This window comes from Mus caroli, unplaced genomic scaffold, assembly GCF_978045245.1.
Source record: "Mus caroli unplaced genomic scaffold, Mus_caroli_1 scaffold_12, whole genome shotgun sequence".
NCBI lineage: Eukaryota > Metazoa > Chordata > Mammalia > Rodentia > Muridae > Mus > Mus caroli.
Window position 1 is genome coordinate 75,234,369 of NW_028227267.1, and position 20,298 is coordinate 75,254,666.

At 44.0% G+C, this 20,298-nt stretch overlaps 1 protein-coding gene across 1 annotated transcript in view; it reads left to right on the forward strand.

Moving 5' to 3' along the window:
• The window catches only part of Vwa8 (von Willebrand factor A domain containing 8), a 360,138-nt gene that overhangs the window by 145,433 nt on the left and 194,407 nt on the right, over positions 1–20,298 (forward strand). Inside the window, exons 14-16 of the mRNA XM_021181216.3 lie at positions 354–467; positions 17,601–17,769; positions 18,275–18,352. Of these exons, the coding sequence (XP_021036875.1) occupies positions 354–467; positions 17,601–17,769; positions 18,275–18,352 (361 nt within the window). The remainder of the gene's footprint in view (positions 1–353; positions 468–17,600; positions 17,770–18,274; positions 18,353–20,298) is intronic.

The window sequence follows — 20,298 nt, forward strand, 5'->3', positions numbered from 1 at the left end:
GAAATATTAGAGTGATACTTTCCCTTTCAAAGCTGCATTGGATTTAGGAGTGTGTGTGGCTTACACATGAACACATGCCCCATGGGTGAGCTGAGGCATTGTCTCCCACCTCCTCCTCCCCTTCTTCATGTCTCTTCTCCCTCATACCCACCTCTGGCATTTGGGACTGCTCCTCTGCAGAGTCCAGCATGTCTGCCCAGGATAGTGCATAATAACACTGACGAAGTTACAGTTGTGAACATACACCTAAGACAGTTGTTAGGCTTGTCCTCCAGCATGACATGCAGACTGAGTGATGCTGCCTCTCCTTACATCATTGATTAACTTGTTTCCCCCAACCCCTTCCCCATCAGACTGATCCATGACCGGGAGCTCAGCCTGTCTGATGGATCTCGGCTACTGAGGGAAGACAGGTACCTGTGCTTGAAGGAGAAGCTACAACTGACCGATGAGCAGCTACAGAACAGGTCATTGGAAGGACGTTATTATCAGTTTGTTCTTTAACTTTTATTTATTGTATGTGTATGTGCATGGATGTGTATGTACACACACTACAGTTCACATACAGAAGCCAGAGAACAACTTGAGGCAATCTCGTCTTCTTCCTCCAGTTGGGTCTTGGGGATCAAACTCCTCCTGAGGCTTGGCAGCAAGCACCTTTACCCTTGCAGCCAACCCTTGACTACACTATTCTTATCCTTAACTTACTGCTAAGTTGAAAGTAGCAGTCTTTATTTTTAGCTAAGCTAGAGTCAAACCAAACAATAACTGAATGGCTTAGTTTGGTGTCCTGTGGATGAGATAGCCTGACACTTCCTAAAACCTGAGGTTTAATCTAGGCCCTACTGACTTCTTAGCCTGTACTTTTAAATAACTGTCTCAACTGTATTAAGAAGGTAAGCCAGCTTTACTAGGAAGTCATGGGCATAACTGTGGGTGTCCCTGAGGCATTGCTGGCCTCCTGCCCCCAGCTTCCTTACAGCTCTTTCACTAGGTATAACAGTCAAATGCTATGGGTGAGATTCGATTTTCCTGTAACAGGAAACAACATGAAAACATTTACAAAACGAGAAAAGATTAGTCCTGGGAAAATGGCTCAGAAGTTAAAGCACTGTCTACACAGGTTTGACTTAAGTCTGGATCCCCAAAACCCATATAAAAAGCCAGGTGCTATGTATATAGGAACTGTAACCCCGGCATGAGGCAGAACTTTAACCAAGGCAGGCAGATCTTTGAAACTAATTGGCTGACTAGCTTATCCCTGTAGATGAAATTTCAGGTTCAGTTAGAGACCCTGTCTTAAATTTAAGGGTAGAAACCAGGGTTCAGATGTACCAGGGACGCAGCTGTAGATAGACCACTCTGAGCTGAAGGCCAACCTTGTTATTCATAGTGAGGTCAGAGGCAGTCAGGCCTACAGCAAGACCATGTGTCAAAAAATATAACAAAATAAAAAAGGGAGCAATCAGCTGAGCAAAGTTGGTTACCTCTGCTCTCACACATGCACCTGTACTAACAAGAACCCACAAACAGTATACAGCATAGGCATACACATGCACCTGTGCTAATAAGTACACACATGGTACACAGCATAGGCACACACATGCACCTGTGCTAATAAGTACACACATGGTACACAGCATAGGCACACACATGCACCTGTGCTAACAAGAACCCACAAACAGTACACAGCATAGGCACACACATGCACCTGTACTAACAAGAACCCACAAACAGTACACAGCATAGGCACACACATGCTCCTGTATTAACAAGAACCCACAAACAGTACACAGCATAGGCACACACATGCACCTGTACTAACAAATAAAAACACAGTATACAACTCAGATTCACACATGTACCTGTTCTAACAAGTACACCCCCACACACAGTACACAGCAGAGCCACAACCCTCCCGTACACCCCCAAATGAAAAATGATTAAATATGTACAGTGTGTATATTCCCTCCTATTGGATTCACTAATTCTGTTAATATCATAATGGTATTATGATTGTAAAAGGAGGCCTTGTGTTTGCATGAGCTGCTTATTGAGGTTGAAGGGATAGATAAGCTTGTGAATGTGTCAGTAAAATAAGCATGCCAAATGGTCCAGGAATTGCCAATGTGAGCAAGAGTATAAACTGATAAAGTCTTAACACTTGGGGAAATCCGAATGAAGGGTGTGAATGGTTGTGTATAGGTCTTTACATTTGAAGAAAAATATTTTTCAACTGCATGTCACTCTTCTCTGATGTCACCCACATGCCGGTACCTTCTGGTGGGTATCACATATTGGAGATTGGTACTCTGTGGGAAGGGGACGGGGTTACAATGATGACAAGTTCTTCCACAAGTATGTTAACCTGGAGCAGCCAAAGCTTTACCTTTCCCAAACCAGTGAAGTGTGTTAACCATTGGATGCACAGGAAAGGAAATGTCAACTTCTTGCTACCTGGCTTATTCAAGAAGGACTGTGGATTTCAGAACTGCTTTGTGAGGTGTACCTGTCAATCAGCTGGAGCTCAGAAGGGCTCGATTTGGCACTTAGTGTGTCCCTCTGTATGCACTCAGGGCTTGTACGTTGTGTGCATGGGAATCATGCCCAGGGACAAAGACAGACTTTGAGAAAGATGAATCAAAGCGACTGAGCAACAGCTCCCGAGCTTGCCTGGCAGCTTCCCCTAGGATGATGGGAGTTCTGTATTTCCGCCAAATAGCCAGGAAATGACAGCCCTTTTTGGCAGGGGTGGAGTGGGGGTGGGGTGGGAGGTGGGGTGGGTACCTATGTTCTCTCTAACAGTCATACAAAGTTTTGCAAATAAAAACACTCCCAGGAACAGAGCGGCCTTAAGTCAGGTGGCGGGTTTGGCTTGTGGTGGCCATTTTGCACACTCCATCCCCCAGCATCCTGCAGAGACAGTGCAGGGAGGCAACATCAATACTTACTTTTCCTCACACAGTTAAAAAAGCCCAGTATTTCCTAAGCCAGATAGAACTCTCAAAGCATTTTATGGAAATACCATTTCTCTGTCCTAAATTCTGTGACTGCCTCTCATGTCCGTCTTTCCATTCTGAGAGGTTTTCACTCCTAATACCTAGCAGGTTCTTCTGACGTTTGCCTCCCATCACCAAGCACCATGCTTCCTAGGCATTTCTTGACGTGCCAGTGTGGAGAATTACCTCTCGATCCTACACACGAATTGAGGGCGCCAGCCTTCGTCCTCTCTCTGCTCAGTGTACATACTTTTTCTCCACCCCCTTATTCTTTTGGCATTATTATATTGGTTGGGAGTAGAGTCTACAGCCGTGTTACTCAGTACACTAAGATAGATAGATGTCTCTCTTTCACCGGTCCTGTCTTCCCTAAGGCTGGTAATTACCTGCACGAGAAAGGTGGCACTGTCAGTAAGCACAGCGAGTGGGAGCCTGTGATGTGAGGACACTGAGGGGAAGTGGCCTCTTCTGTGCACACATCACCTTCTCCCCCAGTCCCTTCTCTCCTCAGGCACACTCTAATCCATGATGCCGAGTTCTCTCAGCTGCCCATTCCTAATGCAGTGCATAGGGAATATGTAGTGCATATCCTGAGCCACCCTAGTATCCCAAGCTTTTGTCCCCGCCGGCAAGAACACACTCAGGACAACCGGAATCTTCTGCGGCAAAGCTTTATTGCTTACTTCTCAGGAAGACCCCGACCCCAGAAAATGGAGTCCCTTATATAGCGCTCAGCCATGACATTTCAGCACCTGATGTGGCGTGACAGTTCCTGATTTGTTGCTCGCCCATCACCCCACTATTACACCTGAGAATGGGCAGTGACTAGGAGTGAGTTCACTCTCGCACTTGCGCACAGGTTTGTTTACTAGTTAGGCACAGCGGAGGCCAGCGCCATCTTATAATGGCGATTGCTCGCGGCACACGCACGGCTCTCCACAGCGATTGCTCGTGGCGCGGCTCTCCACATCTCCCCCTTTTTATTTTATTAAATTGAGGCTGGAATAGGTCTGTGTAATTATGCCCATCCGCTGTGGCTCCTGTCTTAGGTCGTTCCTCCAATGTCACAGCCTTTCCTGTCATAGGGTAACCCTATGGCCACCGGGCCCCGTGTCTTAGGTTGATCTGTGCATGAGGAAAGTTGCCCGTCCCTGGATACCGCAGTGCTATGTGACAGTAACTACTAAATGACCTAGGGCAAACTCTACAAAAGAGGCCAGCCACCAATGTCAACTAATTTTTGAGCATAGATAGCCAGATTTCGGGGGAGGCCCCTTGCTCAATGGCAGCAAGTTCTTGAGCTATCACAACCTTGTCATTTGTTTGTTGGGTTCTGAGCTTGCAAACCGACCAGAGCATGAACACAAGTCCACAGCAGGTGGCAACACCAAATAAACCTACCCCCACCCATTCCTTAAAATAAGAAAATGCAGATGAAATCCAGGAGGAGAGGCCCTCTGTCAATGACAGGTCCACTCGCATTGAGTTGATCTTTAAAACTGCCACCCTCAGGGCCTCAAGAGTCTCATCAAATCCCTCAGACCAATTTCCTGCAAGATACAAGGAAAGCTGTCTAGACAGTTTAGCTGCATAAGTAAAATTTTCATATTGGACACTGGTAATACACAGAGCTTCCAGTTTTCTTTCACAACCCAACTGGGCCATCTGGTATAGAACTCCTATCTGTTCTTCCTCCAGGTCAAGGCGCTGATTCAAAATCATCAGCCCTCCCTTTAACTTGGTACTAGCAGAATTTTGGACAGTGATGGCATCAGCCAGATCTGCTGAAAGCTGATTTAATTTTGTGCCTGATTGAACCATACTAGCCATAGCGTACCCTGCAGCTGTAGCAGCAGCTGCACTGGCTGAAATTGCTATGATCACGGCAGCAGTAATTCCAAAATCTCTCTTTTGTCGAAACAGGGATAAGGTGGAGGGTGTTTCTACCAGAACAGGGATCCAACGTGGGATCTGTGCTACCCTGGCACGGGTATTCTTTGTTACATCCCAACATTGAGAAATCCAACAAGAATCATTGGAACAGACTTCAAATGAATCATTTGAAAGAATTAACAAGAAAGGGGGGTAAACACAGACTGGGGTAGATGGATAATTAATCTGGTTTACCAAAGTTTTATTGAACCCAGTGATCTCTACACTGGTATTAGTATATCCATAAGAGTCCTGGGAGGCATCATATATTCCCCAATACTGAGCAAATCTTGAGATGCCAGTAAAAGAAGCCTTTCCAACTGTTCCTCCCTAGATAAAGATCAAAGGATTGAGTTCTGTACAACTGCCATTGACTCCACAAAGCACCCACTTGTGAAAGGGATGCATTCTAAAGTCCTGTATGAAAAGTCCCTTTTTCATAACAAATTCCTTCTCTGGGTCATCTATCATGTTAGGAGAAAAGGAAAAGATTTTACTCTGATCTGCCCAACGAGTGATGGAGGATTGACAATCAGACCAAGGCAGTATCAGCCCTTCCAAGCTACAATGAGGGGCTATTTTTGGTTGGTGGGGACGTTCTTTGTCTGAAAAGTTAGGTGGTAGAAATGTACCATTAACCCAAATTGCCTCCTGCCAAAAGGTCTGATTTGTAAAGGTTATATCTGCGTTGGAAGTATCTTGGGTTGTGCTTACCCAACCTCCTCGGTGCTCATAAAACTTGCCCAAAGCTCGGGCTGTGAGGTTGATACATTTTCCTGGTCCATTAATTTGAAAACATAAAGAACCCTGTTCTAATAAAGAGCGATTTTCTCCTAATGGTGCTCGGGTGGGATCATAGGGTAGATATGGTAAATCTAATGTTTTATTAGTAGTAAAGAATTTTGGAAAAACTATAGCATCATGGCGAACTGGCATTGGTTTAGGGAAAGTCGAGAGAATGGCCCATCTCTGTTCGCCCCTCATACTAGGAACCTGAGACAAGTTCAGCATTGTCAGGATCAGGAGCAGTCCTCGGGAGGTCTGCATATTCTGCACCATCCTTGATGAATATCTTGCGGGTGAGTCGTTCCGGCAGCCAAAATGGGTTGTCTTCACTCTGTGGAAAAACACAAACAGCTCCCCTGGATCTTATCAAAATAGGATCCGGGCCTTTCCACAGACTAGTTAAGACATCCTTCCATTTGACCATTTCTTTTGGTCTATCAGGGTCTGAGCTATGTCGATCAGCTGCAGAGCGACCTTGCTCGTCAAGATTCAAAAAATTAAGTGTAAAGAGTGCCATAGATACAGCTACTCTTGGCACTGAGGGCAGAGTCTCATCAACTCCCCCTTTTTGTTTTATAAGATAAGACTTGAGTATACGGTGGGCACGTTCCACAATGCCTTGTCCTTGAGGATTATAAGGAAGGCCAGTCAAGTGAGTGACATCCATTTGATGACAAAATTGCTGAAATTTAGTAGAGGTATATGCTGGCCCATTATCAGTTTTAAGAATTGTGGGCTTGCCCCAAGCACTCCACGATTCTAAACAGTGCTGTATAACATGAGAGGCTTTCTCACCTGTTAAAGGTGTAGCAAACATAACACCAGAGCAGGTGTCAATGGAAACATGTAAATATTGATTTCTTCCAAAGGAGGAAATATGAGTGACATCCATTTGCCAGACCTGTAATGGTCTGATGCCTCGGGGGTTTACCCCTACATGAGGAGTAGGCAGAAATTGACAACAGTTTTGACATTGGGTGACAATGTCATGAGCTTCTTTCCTGGTTAAAGTGAAACAGCGGCGTAATGTTTCAGCCGTCACGTGGAAGCGTTTATGAAACTCCCTTGCAGCCTCTGCCTGTGAGGACAGAGCAGCAGCCACGATTCTAGTGGCTTTGTCTGCCAAGTCATTTCCATGAGACATGGGGCCAAGAAGGCCAGAATGAGCCCTAACATGAGTAATATACACAAGATGTCTTCTATGTAACAAGGCTGACTGAATTTGCTGAAAAATGTGAGCAAGCTTGCTAGAGGGTCTAATTAAGCCAGCAACTTCAAGCATATTAACTGCATTGACCACATATAAGGAATCAGATACAATATTGAGGGGTCCCGGAAAAGTTTCAAGGACTTCTAGAACTACCAAACACTCTACAACCTGGGGTGATGTCTCATTATATTGTTTAGATGTTACTTGGCCATTTACTACATATGCACCTATCCCAGATTTGGATCCATCTGTATACACTACTACCCCATCTGGAAGTAGGTGTTTGGCTGTTATTACTGGAAACACTATGGCTTGGCGTAAGGCGAACTGTAAAATTGGATGTTTTGGATAATGATTAACAATTTGTCCTGAATAAGAGGCTACCAAGACTGCCCAATCGTTAGTTGTTGCTGCCAGGGTTTGAACTTGAGCAGAAGTATAAGGCACGATTAGCATATGAGGTTTTTTCCCAAAATAAGTAATGGCTGCTTTTATCCCCCTAAGTGCAAGTTGAGCAACTGCATTAGGATACCACTCAATGATTTTTGCAGGGGAAGCATTAGGATGAACCCACAATAAGGGTCCATTTTGCCATAAGACTGCTGTTGGTAACTGTGCAGTTTTTAATATGCACAATTCAAATTACTTTGACTCCTCAATGCGTTGTAATTGAGCATCTTGTAAGGCCTTTTTTTATCGTTTGTAAAGCTTGACATGCAGCTGGGGTAAGTGCTCTGTGGGAGGAGATGTGGGTATCTCCCTCTAGTATGTCAAATAAGGACTTTAATTCTGCTGATGGAATTTTCAAAAATGGTCTTAGCCAATTAATATCTCCTAGCAATTTTTGGAAATCATTCAAGGTATGTAGTTGATCTTTGCGAATCTCTAATTTTTGAGGAACAATTTTGTCAGGATAAATGAGTGACCCTAGGAAGGCTCCCATTCGAGCAACTTGCACCTTTTCAGTGGCCACCTGCAATCCCCATTGCCCTAACATTTTTACTAATATAGGGTATGCATCTTGCAATAATTGTGAATTTTTATGGCAAATCAGAATGTCATCCATATAAATTATCACCTGTAATGATGGAAAATGCTCTCTAACTGACTAAGTGCCAATTGCACATACAGTTGACACATGGTGGGACTATTCGCCATCCCTTGAGGTAGGACCTTCCATTGGTATCTTTGATCCGGCTCTAAATGATTAATGGCTGGGATGGTAAATGCAAATCTTTGCCTATCTTGAGGGCATAAAGGTATAGAGAAAAAGCAATCTTTAATATCTATAATTGTAATTTCCCAATTTTTGGGTAAGGCAGAAAGCAATGGTAGCCCTCACTGAACTGGTCCAAACAGATGCATTTGTGCATTAATTGCTCTAAGATCACGTAATAAGTGCCATTTGCCAGATTTTTTCTTAATTACGAAAATAGGTGTATTCCAGGGTGAGGTAGAGGGCTCTAAATGACCCAAGCGTAGCTGTTCAGAAATTAGTTTTGTGGCTGCTTCTAACTTTTCAGAGGAGAGAGGCCATTGAGGAACCCATACAACTTCCTCTGTAAGCCATGGTATGGGCATGGAGCCCTCAACGGCCCCTAGAAAAAAACCAAACCTTGTCTCCCTCCCATTATTACCTTTTTGAGGGATAGGTTCAAGTTTACCCTGCTCTCCTTTCCCTAATCCCCTTCCTTCTTTATAGCCCATTTTCTTCATCATCTGAACAGCTTGTGGCGAGTATATTCATTAGTCAAGGTCAGTCCTAGTGCCTGTAAGATGTCTCTCCCCCAGAGATTTACTGGGAGTGGTAAAACATAGGGAGTGAATCGTCCTTTTTGACCTTCAAGAGCTGTCCAGCTCAAAGAACAGGAACTAATAGTGGGACAGGACTGATAACCTAAACCTTGCAAAGAACGTGATGACTGAGTAACGGGCCAAGTTTTTGGCCACCATTGGGAAGAAAGGATACTTTTATCTGCTCCTGTGTCTAAAATCCCTTTAAATTGTTTTCCTTCTATAACTAATTCTAAGAATGGCCTGGAGTCAAGAGGCATCACTAAGTAAGCAGAATCATTTCCAGTAGAACCAATCCCTCTGGTAGCACGAGGGACACCAGAGGAAGGAAAATAGCCATGTAGGCTTGGCAAAATTATTAACTGAGCTATTCTATCCCCTTGTGAAATAGAAAAGACACCCTGAGGACAGGAACAGAGAACTTGAAGTTCCCCTTCATAGTCTTGATCTACGACTCCAGGGTGAACAATAAGACCTTGTAAGGTAAGGGAGGTCCGGCCCAATATTAGGCCGACACTCCCGGATGGCAGAGGTCCTTTATAGTCAGTAGGAATAGGCTGCACCCCCATTTGGGGCATCAGCACGAATTGGGTGGTGGTACGGAGGTCCAACCCAGCTGATCCTTCTGTTGCCCTGCGGACTATGGGGTCCACCTTTTGCCTGTCGAGGACCCATATGTTTTCGGGCCCTGAGACCTGAGGGCCCTGTACTGGTTTTTTGAATGGTCTCATTATCTACTGCTTGAGGGAATCCTGGCTGCAGGGGCCTGCCTCGAATGTCCCTGACTGAACGACAATCTCTAGCCCAATGATATCCTTTTCCACACTTAGTACACAGTCCTGGCGCTCTCCTTTTGACAAGGGCTCTACAGTCCTTTTTTAAGTGTCCTGGTTTGCCACAATTATAGCAGAGTTTGAACTCAGCCATGTCAGGGCATTTTTGCCCTTGTAGAATGGCAGCTGCTAAACCGGCATTAGTGAGTGGCCCTCCAAGCTCACGACAAACCTTCAACCAGTCCTGCAGTCCCTTGCTCTTTCTAGGTGTAATAGCTGCTCTGCATTCCTGGGTAGCCTGTTCATAGATCAACTGTTCAATTAAAGGTATAGCTGTCTCTGGGTCCCCAAAAATTCTCCCTGCCGCTTCTGTCATTCTAGCCACAAAATCTGAGAATGACTCCTGGGCGCCCTGAGTAATCTTGGTCAAATGCCCACTTGCCTCTCCCTTCTTAGAGAGTGCCTTCCATGCCTTAACTGCAGCAGCTGAGATCTGAGCGTAAGCTCCCCAATGGTAATTTGTCTGGTTATTAGCATGTTGTTTCTGACCTGTAAGCAACTCAAAAGTCCATGTTCCTTGGTCCCCTTTAACATTGGCATTGGCCCTTGCCTGTGCTTGGCAGGAGTCTTGCCACAAAGCTTTCCATTCTAAATACATTCCCATGTTAGGAGATGCAGCTTTTACTATGGTCATCCAATCGCCGGGGGTCATTGCCAGAGTCGCAAGCCTTTCGACTTGGGCTACAGTAAAGTTGGCATTGACTCTATAGTTACGAACTGACTCTGCAAGTTCTTTAATCTGTATATACTCCACTGGGGCGTGAACGCGTCCGCCCTCTGCGCCTTCAAAGACTGGGAACGCTTGCTGCACTTTTCTCTGTTCCTCTTTTGAAATGAATGAGTCTGATTGATACCTCTGCACATAGGGCGGAGGTGTACTAGGACCCAGAGGTTGCAGATCTGAAGATCGCTTAGTGATTTGACATTTGTCTCTAGCTACTTTTGCTTTCTTTATGTTATTCTGTGACTGATTAGCTCGTCTTTCATCTGGCTGGTATCTTTCTTCCTCTAAGTCTGTCTCCTCAAAGGAGCTAAATTCCTTATCCGATTCTGAGCTACTGACAGCTAGTGCCTTGAACTCATCTAATGGCGGGTAGAGGCTCCTTTCCTTATATGCCTCTCCAGTTCTTTCTCTCTTCTTCTCTCCCTTTCCATCCCTTTTTCTAATCTCACCCAAGGCATTCTTTCCTTTATATCTCTTTTCGTCGGGCTCAAGGCCCGTGGAAAGGCCTATATTCTTCGGTGCACCTTGTTTCGTTCCAACTTTCAATCTCTCTCCCCACTCTGCCTCTGATAGGCTGTCTTGAATTTTGTCCAAAATCTTCTGCCCTGCTTCTACCATTTGCTGACAATCCTCATCTGTTAAGCACGATCTCACCAATTTCCACAACGGCATGATCCCTGCTTTAAGTTTGCCGTTCTGCTGTTCCCTAACTAGATCTCCTTTCAGTTTGTCCCAAGAAGCGACAGTTAACGAACCTGAGCAAGCATACCATGGTGCCACACGGTCTACCTCCCTGACAAATGCCTCTATACTCTTAGTGGCGATTTTTAGGCCACACTGCTTCAGGACCAACCTTAACACCACTACTACAGAGTGAGAAATTCCCATACTGCCGCTGTCCAGTCCTGACCGCGACTGAAATTGGTCGCTGTCCAGGTGCTGTCCAGGCCTGACTGTGATTGGGAACCAGTCAGCAGTTCCAGTGGTGGAAGCAAAACGAAACCAAAAGGGAAAGTGCAATCGCCCATGCAAACAATCAAAAGGGCATCTAACTCTGGAGACATTTCAAGACTATACTTACCTTGCAGAGCTGTAATGTCCCGCAGTTCTGGTTCCGCCCCACGAACGAGGCATCTCCCTTGCTCAGGTGTGATGGTATAAAGTTCCCGGGTTTCGGCGCCACGTATCCCAAGCTTTTGTCCCCACCGGCAAAAACACACTCAGGACAACCGGAATCTTCTGCGGCAAAGCTTTATTGCTTACTTCTCAGGAAGACCCCGACCCCAGAAAATGGAGTCCCTTATATAGCGCTCAGCCATGACATTTCAGCACCTGATGTGGCGTGACAGCTCCTGATTCGTTGCTCGCCCATCACCCCACTATTACACCCCGAGAATGGGCAGTGACTAGGAGTGAGTTCACTCTCGCACTTGCGCACAAGGCTTGTTTACTAGTTAGGCACAGCGGAGGCCAGCGCCATCTTATAATGGCAATTGCTCACGGCACACGTACAGCTCTCCACAGCGATTGCTCGCAGCAGGGCTCTCCACACCCTAGACCTGGAGTTCCCTGGTTCCCCACGTTCCCTTTCTCTCTACTTTTCCCTGTGTAGATGTAGGTTGAATTTCCTGGCCAGAACTTGTATTTTTTTTCTCTTTTTTATATTCTGTCATTCTTTTGTTGTGTCTTCATTAAATTTTCAGAAGCAGGATATTCTAACAATGATCTTTTCTTGTCTAAAATCCTTCAACCTGTTAAGGGACTGGAAAGATGGCTCTGCAATTAACACATACAATGCTCTTGCCTAGGGCCTGAGTTTGCTTGGCTCACAACCATCTATAACTCCAGTTTTAGGGGATCTAATGTCCTCTTCTGGGCAGGGAGGACAATAAAATAAAATGAATTCATTAAAATATTTCTTGTGAGATCCAAAGGAATTTGGATTTAATTCTTGTGTATGACTTAGTAACAACAAATGTTTGATGATTATAGTTGTAATTCTAAGGTTCTAAGATCTATTCAGGCTAGCAAGAGCTAAATGAAGCTATATGTCTAGCCTCTTTGTCTTTTCTAGCTTTATTATGACTCATTACCTAGCATGAGTTGATTCTTTATGTTGTCCACATATACTGTGCCACTCTGGGCAATAGCATGTAAAGTTTAAGTTCATGATCCAAATTACCAGACCATTAACTTATAGATGACTGCAGGTCACAAAGCTTTTGTAGCATTTATGCAAACTCACTTTCTGTTTTTACTTATGCCTTATTTCCTTCTGGGAGATTAAAAAAAATCACAGATTTGGCAAGGGAGTTTTCGTTGTTTAAAAGGACAGATTTTGGAGGGATGGTCAGAGGTCCTGCCTCATTGTAGCTGCAAATGGAATAGTGCCTATAGTCTTGCACAAATAGATGAATCTATTTCCTCTTAGGAACAGGGTTCTGAGAACCAGTGCGGGAGCAGAGCGTCCTAAGGAGTGACTGTACGCTCCTGGCTTTGTTGAAGGTGGATGGTTTAACAGTAAAGAAGACCTAAGAACATCTTTGCCGTTCAACCCAGTTCTGAAAATGCAGATTCCCATCTCTGCTTACATGTAGGAGCAGTTTTCGTACTTGTGTTTGGAAAGACTTCTTCAGCTGTCAATAGCAGAAGATTTCAAGTTGTTTTCCTCAAGGATAGTAGGGTCTCACATATGAAGGGCAAGGGTGGAGTTGGCCCTTAGGAAATACATAGATTCTGGGTCTTGACTCTTGTCAGGAATCTATCTTCTGTCTTGCATTCCTTTGTTTCTAACATCACAATTGAAGGCTCATAGTAGACTACTTACTGAATGCTTTATTTTTGATTGGTTTATTTACTTTTATGTGTGTTCGTGTGTTGCCTACCTGTATAAATGGGTAGCACATGAGTGCCTGGTGTCCACAGAGATCAGAAGAGGCCACCACCCTGGAACTGGGGTTAGATGGTTGTGAAACACTGTGTAGGTGCTGGAAATTAACACAGTCCTTCACATGAACAGTAAGTGTGTGTAAATGCTGATCTGTCTTCAGCTCTAGTAAATGTTTTTGAGTGACTGAATTATCTTAAGCTGAGATAGACTTTAGACAGCCAACGAAAAATGCTTGCTGGCTGTTTAGGCTATAAGTCTGTTCACTATGACTACCTTGATGGACTTTCATAAAATGATTCCTTGATAGCAGCATAGGAATTAACAGTGATGGCTGTGGGCTCCCAGCCCTTGCAACTTTATGGCATGAACTCAGTTTCAAATAATATTTGATTCCTTCATTGTTTACTAGTTCTTCCAAGGGTCATAACCTTGTCATGTTCAGATTCGGGGTTTTACATTTTTCTTAGGCAGTTATATGCTTAACCACCTTTAGAAATGTTAGACTTTTCTTGTATTGTCATACTGAGAGTGCATGATCACAGCGATTAAAAATCGTGTGATGGCCCCATATATCAACCACACCTACATCTCTGCAGGAAGAATGGACCAAAATAGAACTACTTCCTTTAATGAAGTGCTTCTTTAATGAAGTCCCTTTCCAAAAAACTTTTTGGAAAGCAGAAGTGGGAACTCTAGTGTCTGTTCTTGCTGGAATCTGACACAGAGAAGCAATTCACATTTGCAGCCTGTGCCTGGGTGTACTTAGCCATGCCCTACTAGTTTTTATTTTTAGTTAATATTTTGTTTTTATTGGCTGTTATTGAATGTTGAAAATAGTTCACAATCTCTCAGTCTTTATTAATTACTGATGAATCAGAACAATATTTACAGTTCTTATTAGAGTGTGTTCTGCAGGCGGCCCTTTATCCTTACTGTGTTAGAAGTGGGCACAGTATGAACATTCTCTCTGACCCTCCTAGAAGCTGCAGCATATTTTTAAACAATTTGTTCAAAAAAGAAATCAACAAATTTGAGGGAGGTCCCAGATTTTATGTGTTTGCTTCCTAAACACAAGCCTTAAGAAAATTCTGATTTTTTAAACTAATCCTAACCATTTTTACGGTCAAGGAGCAGTGAGGTGTAATTACTTTTTATTGTGCATTCTGTTCGTCTGTTGATCCAGGGAATACAGCTTCTTGCATAGATTCATTCAAGAGCAGGTTGAGACTAGCTTTTCAGCAGGAGAATATTTTTAGTTCTTACCCCTTACCACTAACTGTCCTTGGTCTTTTGATCATGGTGATTAGATGCAGCAGCCCTGACTTGCTTACCTGTTATTGATTTCCTTGTTTCAGTCAGTGCTCAGCTCCTGTATGGAGTGCATTAGGAATGTCTCCATGCGGTGCAGTCCTTGCGTGGAGAGAACAGAACTGTGGCCTGTGCTCACATCTGGGTAACTTGTTGGTTTTGATGGGAGCATTGGTATTATGCCATAGGAAGCCAGTTTTAAACTCCTGTTGTAGCCCACAATCTACATCGTTATAGAAACCTTCAGTATCAGTCCTTCAAGTTACTTAAATACGTTTTCCACCAAGAGGTAGTATAATTCCCTTCACAGGACTGGGGCTCATTGACGTCCGCCTTCGTTAGGAAGAGCTCTGTCTAGGTGTAATTCATCTGCGGCACTGCACTGTTATCAAATCCCATTTGATCATTTTTGTCTATGCTTCTGAATTCATTACCACAACCAAGACAATGAGCAGATTACCATTTCTTGAAACACCTTTGTACCCTTGTGAAGGTGCCCTCCTATCCTCACCGTCCTCTTCCGGTCCTTAGGTATGGCTTGTTTTGTTTGTGTATAGTCAGAATCACACAGCACAGTGTGCACTCCGTTTTGCTAGCTTTTCTACTCAGCTCCTTTGAAATTATTCATGTTGTAATGGTTTATGTTCATTCCATTCCGTTGCATTTTATTTTGACTATGATTATTTTTGGTTTTTGAGACAGGGCTTGTCTCTGTAGCCCTGGCTATCCTGGAACTGACTTTGTATAACAGACCAGCCTTGAACAGCAGAGATTTATCTGCCTGCCTCTGTGTCCAGATTGCTGGGATCAACACATGTGCCACCATTTTATAAGGACGAATGTTAGAAAAGATTTTACATTCTCAAACTTAACCTGTACCCACAAACATATTGAACCCCAATAGTCTTCAAATAGTTAAAAAATACATTTTTAGCTACTAACATCTTTAATCCTTAGATGATTCATGTTTATCTGAAGGAAAAGCCACAGCTTGAATTGTCCTTGTTTTTGTTATCATTGTTAAATTTTAGCAAAGTTAGACCTAACCTCCATTTTATATATTTATAGTCTCTGTTTATGTACTTATAGTGAAGAAGCACTGCTTCAGCCCTTCAGCCTTGGGAGTACCCCAAGGGCTGCTGATTCACACTGACAGATCTCTACTCTCTAATTTGCCGACTTAGGAAACTTGGGATCAGGAAATGACTCTCTGCATAACTATTTGTGTACTAGGAAGCCTTGACAGAGACCCTAGGAGACTCAAAGGTCCTTCTCATCCTGTTATTCAGTGGCTTGGTGGGCTGTTTTTATCATCAGCGTGTACCTTGGATTGGTCTCCATTAGGTTGCCAGCTCCTCCCTCCAGTGCTTGTGAGAATCAATAGTTAAAAAGCTAGCTGTGGACAGTGGATGTTCCAGGCAACATCTATCCCCCACATCTACACTCAACCCCCAGCTCCCCTGGGCTCAGTTGCTCTTCTGCTAACTGTGCAGCTTAGCTGTGCTCTGCGTCCTGCCCCTTGGTTTGAGAATACTCACTAGGCATCCCCTTTGGTTTGTCTGGTGGATTTTTAACTTTTATTCCTAATTTGCTGTCCCTCCTCATCTTTAGTGAGAAACTGTATCTGCAGCTTTAATTGTCTGCAGCCAAACTGTGCTCTATGCCCTACCTTCTGCCCAGCCCCAGCCAGGAGTCAGAAGGATCAGGAGTGAATCTGGCATCTGTAGTTGAACCCCAGGAAGTCATTACCTGAGGAGAACTGTGGTAGCCTGCCTTTTCTAAGGATCCCACGAGCAGTGTCTGCTGTGGTCTGAAGACCCACCCACTCTGAGAGACTCTTGGGGACGTGAGGGCCCAGGCTGTGTTGTATTCCATCTCTGCTTTCCCAGAGCAACTTCTTTTGATACATCATTCCAGACTCTTCTAGAACATACAGACACACACACACACACACACACACACACACACACACACACACGCTCGCACATATGTCTTCTTTTTTAAAAGTTTAATGACGTGAAGTATCTATGAACTTCTAGGAATTCACTCAGTCTTACATCTTTAGGATGGTAATTTCCAAAGTTGCTTTTCTCCCAGCGTACAAATAATGACATGGCCTCAAAAATCAATGCAGTCAGGACTTAGAGCTGCGCACTGTCTAGTTGCCACTTTCTCCCCTTTCAGAGTTCTTCTGATTTCACACACATCCCCCTGCCGATACTCCAGCCTCCTGTCCTGTAAGTCTTGGGTTCCACAGTCACCAGTGGTACACTGCCAGGTTCATAGCTGTAGTTTTGTTTTCTGCAAACCCTTAGCAAGCACCTGGACTTTTAGCAATTTTCTCTCAGCAAGAACTATATTACCCTCTAAAAAATGTTTTGTGCCTGGTTAGTCTTAGTAGGATTGATTACAAACAGAACCCCAACAGTACCACCCACCTGGCTGCACCATAGTACGGGGACCTTATTTCCTGGCTCCTCCAGACACTCGGTACTTGCCTGCCCAGGAGAAGTAACATCCTCCCTCCTCGGTGTCCGTGGATGTTGGCATGCTTCCACAGACTTCCTACCACAGATTTGTTAAATCAGTTTTAAAATTTTAAATGTTTGTATCAATGACAAATGCCTTCAGCTTTCTTTACCTCTTTAATTACTAAATACTCTCTTGCTGACCTAATTATAAATCTAACGTGACCCCATATGCCTGAGTTAAATGACTATATTTTAAAATATTTCCCGACCCCAAATAATGACTGCTAGTTTTTCTGATTCATACAGAGTAGGCTCCTTAAGAAGTGGATTTTGAAAAGGCTTTAAGTGACCATGTAAACAAGGAGGATCTATGTAATGAATGTAAGCTTGGCGTGGCTGCATTTCAAGGGACTTTGGAGTAGTCACTGTGGGAGGGCTGGAGTTTCATGAGCGCATACTGTACACTTAGCAGTATTTATTCCAGTCTCTTACTCTTGGAATCTTAGGGTTTTTTTTCCAAAGTCCATTCTTTGGATGGACAACAACATTGGCATTATTAATAGAATGAGAGTTTTATTGCTGAGTTCCATGCCTCATGTCCCAGTTTCTATTGTGGACAGTTATGTTTTGGTTTTTCTTCTTCTTTCCTTTAGGTCCATTTTTCCTATCCACCCTTCCTTCAGAATCATTGCGTTGGCAGAGCCCCCAGTTGTTGGAAGCACAACACAGCAGTGGCTGGGACCAGAATTTTTAACTATGTTCTTTTTCCATCACATGAAGCCTCTTGTGAAAAGTGAAGAAATCCAAGTGATAAAGGAGACGGTAAGAGTGAGGCCTGCTCTAGGCACCATACCCAGCAACTGTGTGCTTCAGAAGTCTCAGAGATAGATCTTGAACGTTCATTTTGTACCCAAGAATCCTTTTGGGCCACCTAGTAACTGGATGTCGGCATATAATATGTGCCTTAAATTACACCCAAATTAAATGACTTGTATGAATTACTATTCTACTGTGCAAGTTTGATCTCAGTAAGACAATGCCTAACGTGGCTCTGAATAATCACATGGAAGCTTACAAATCAGGAGCTGGTGTTCATGGCATGCTAGATGTCTGTGATTGGCTGCATACAGAGAGGGTGGCTCGGTCTTATTTGCCTGGCTGTTTCAAAGAATGCCAGGCCTCAGGTGTTTGCTGAGACAATGAAGTGGTAACTTCATAACTTCAACGTGGACCCAGTACTCAGAGAATATCTAAATGCACTCTCCTGGCATTATTTGCTGAATGTCCTCATTTCTTCCTGCTTTTCCTTACTTCCCTCATAAAATAGGTTCCAAATGTACCTCGGGAAGCGCTGGAGAAATTGCTGTCAGTCACTCACAAACTCAGGGAGACCCAGGATCCCACAGTAAGTCTGGGCTGTTCCTGTACCTTTGCTGTTGCTGGCCTGCTCAGTCTTCAGCTGCTGCTCTTGTCCCCGTGCATAGTGCAGCCCTGGTACCACTGCTCTTGTCCCCGTGCATAGTGCAGCCCTGGTACCACTGCTCTTGTCCCTGTGCATAGTGCAGCCCTGGTACCACTGCTCTTGTCCCTGTGCATAGTGCAGCCCTGGTACCACTGCTCTTGTCCCCGTGCATAGTGCAGCCCTGGTACCACTGCTCTTGTCCCCGTGCATAGTGCAGCCCTGGTACCACTGCCTTGAGCACTGTGGCCCTTCCTCACTCAGCCGTGGAGGATGGCGTAGCTTCAGAGGATCAGTGAGGCCCTGAGGCTCTGCACTGTCCCTCCATCCTGTCTGTTGAGGGCACCCTCTGCTGCCTAGGCCTTCATCTTTAGCTTCTAATTTATCTTCACTGACAGACTTCTCATATTTCTGTTTCAGGAAAAAGACAATCATTCTTTGTAAAAAGGCAGGTAGTTGTATGCATGTGCATATAAGGGTCAGAGACAACTGATAGGAGTGATTTGTCTCCACCCACCGTGTGGGTTCCAGGGACTGCTCTCAGGGCTGTCAGGCTTGGTAGCAGGCACCTTTAACCACTGAGCCATCTTGTTCACACAAGGGCAATAATTCTGTCTTTATTTTTATCTGTAAAATGGGGCAAGGATCTTATAAGACAAGTGTAGTGATTAAACCTAAATGTATATGTTTTAAAAATGTGTTTAGTAGTTGCTTAATAAATAGTAGTTTCCGTGTTGACCTGGATACCTTAGGTTTATTATAAATTCAACATATATAACTATCTCTTAAATAACTATCTTTAACTCTGTTCATGTTCCTGATTTAATCTGCTGAACTGCCTAAATTTGAAGCCTTGATATCCCCTGGCCTGTGCCTTTCTGATACAGTCACTTATTCTGAAAGCAGGTCTCTCCAGTGACTGTGAGCTTAATCTGCTGTTATCTGTAGTCAGCAACTGTCCTTGTCTCAGACTTTCACAAAGTTGGTCCTGGAATATTACTTCCTCTTTATTGACCCTTCACTAGTAACTATCTGAAGCACGGATCTCTGCTAGTTTTCTGTAAAAGTTTAACAAATTACCATTGCTATTTTAACAAATTGTGCCTTGATAAAGAAATTTTTGGTCTGGACAAAAGATTTTGAAATCAGTCACAGTGGAAGTGTCAACAAAGCTGCACACCTGGGAGGCTCCCAGGAGAACTCCCTCTTAGTTCCTTTTCACTGGGGAGACTGCTACCAGCATTCCTCCATCTATGGTCTCATTGTCCAAGCCTCCTTCTGTATTCCCAGCAGCTCTGCTGTATCTGCGTTGAGTTTTCTTCTGCCTTCTTACAGAGAGATGCATTTGGGGAAGCACCAAATTAGTCCAAGATAATGTCCTTTAAAATTCTTAATCTCATCTCCAAAGACATCTTTGTCTTAAAAAGTCACATTCCTAAGCTCCAGGAGAGAGAGAGAGAGAGAGAGAGAGAGAGAGAGAGAGAGAGAGAGAGAGAGAGAGAGAAGAAGAAGAGGAGAGGAGAGGAGAGGAGAGAGAGAGGAGAGAGAGAGAGAGAAGATCCAGTTACCACAGTTTTCTTACTAATTACCTCTGGGACCTCACCTCATTTTTCCCCATTAGTCTTTCCAGCTTTGTTATTTTCTTTGCTGTTACTAAGTTTTAAAATTTATTCTTAAGCCGGGCGTGGTGGCGCACGCCTTTAATCCCAGCACTCGGGAGGCAGAGGCAGGCGGATTTCTGAGTTCGAGGCCAGCCTGGTCTACAAAGAGAGTTCCAGGACAGCCAGGGCTATACAGAGAAACCCTGTCTCGAAAAACCAAAAAAAAAAAAAAAAAAAAAATTATTCTTAGGTTATTTCTTATCTGAGTATAGTGTATTTAGATTATACCCA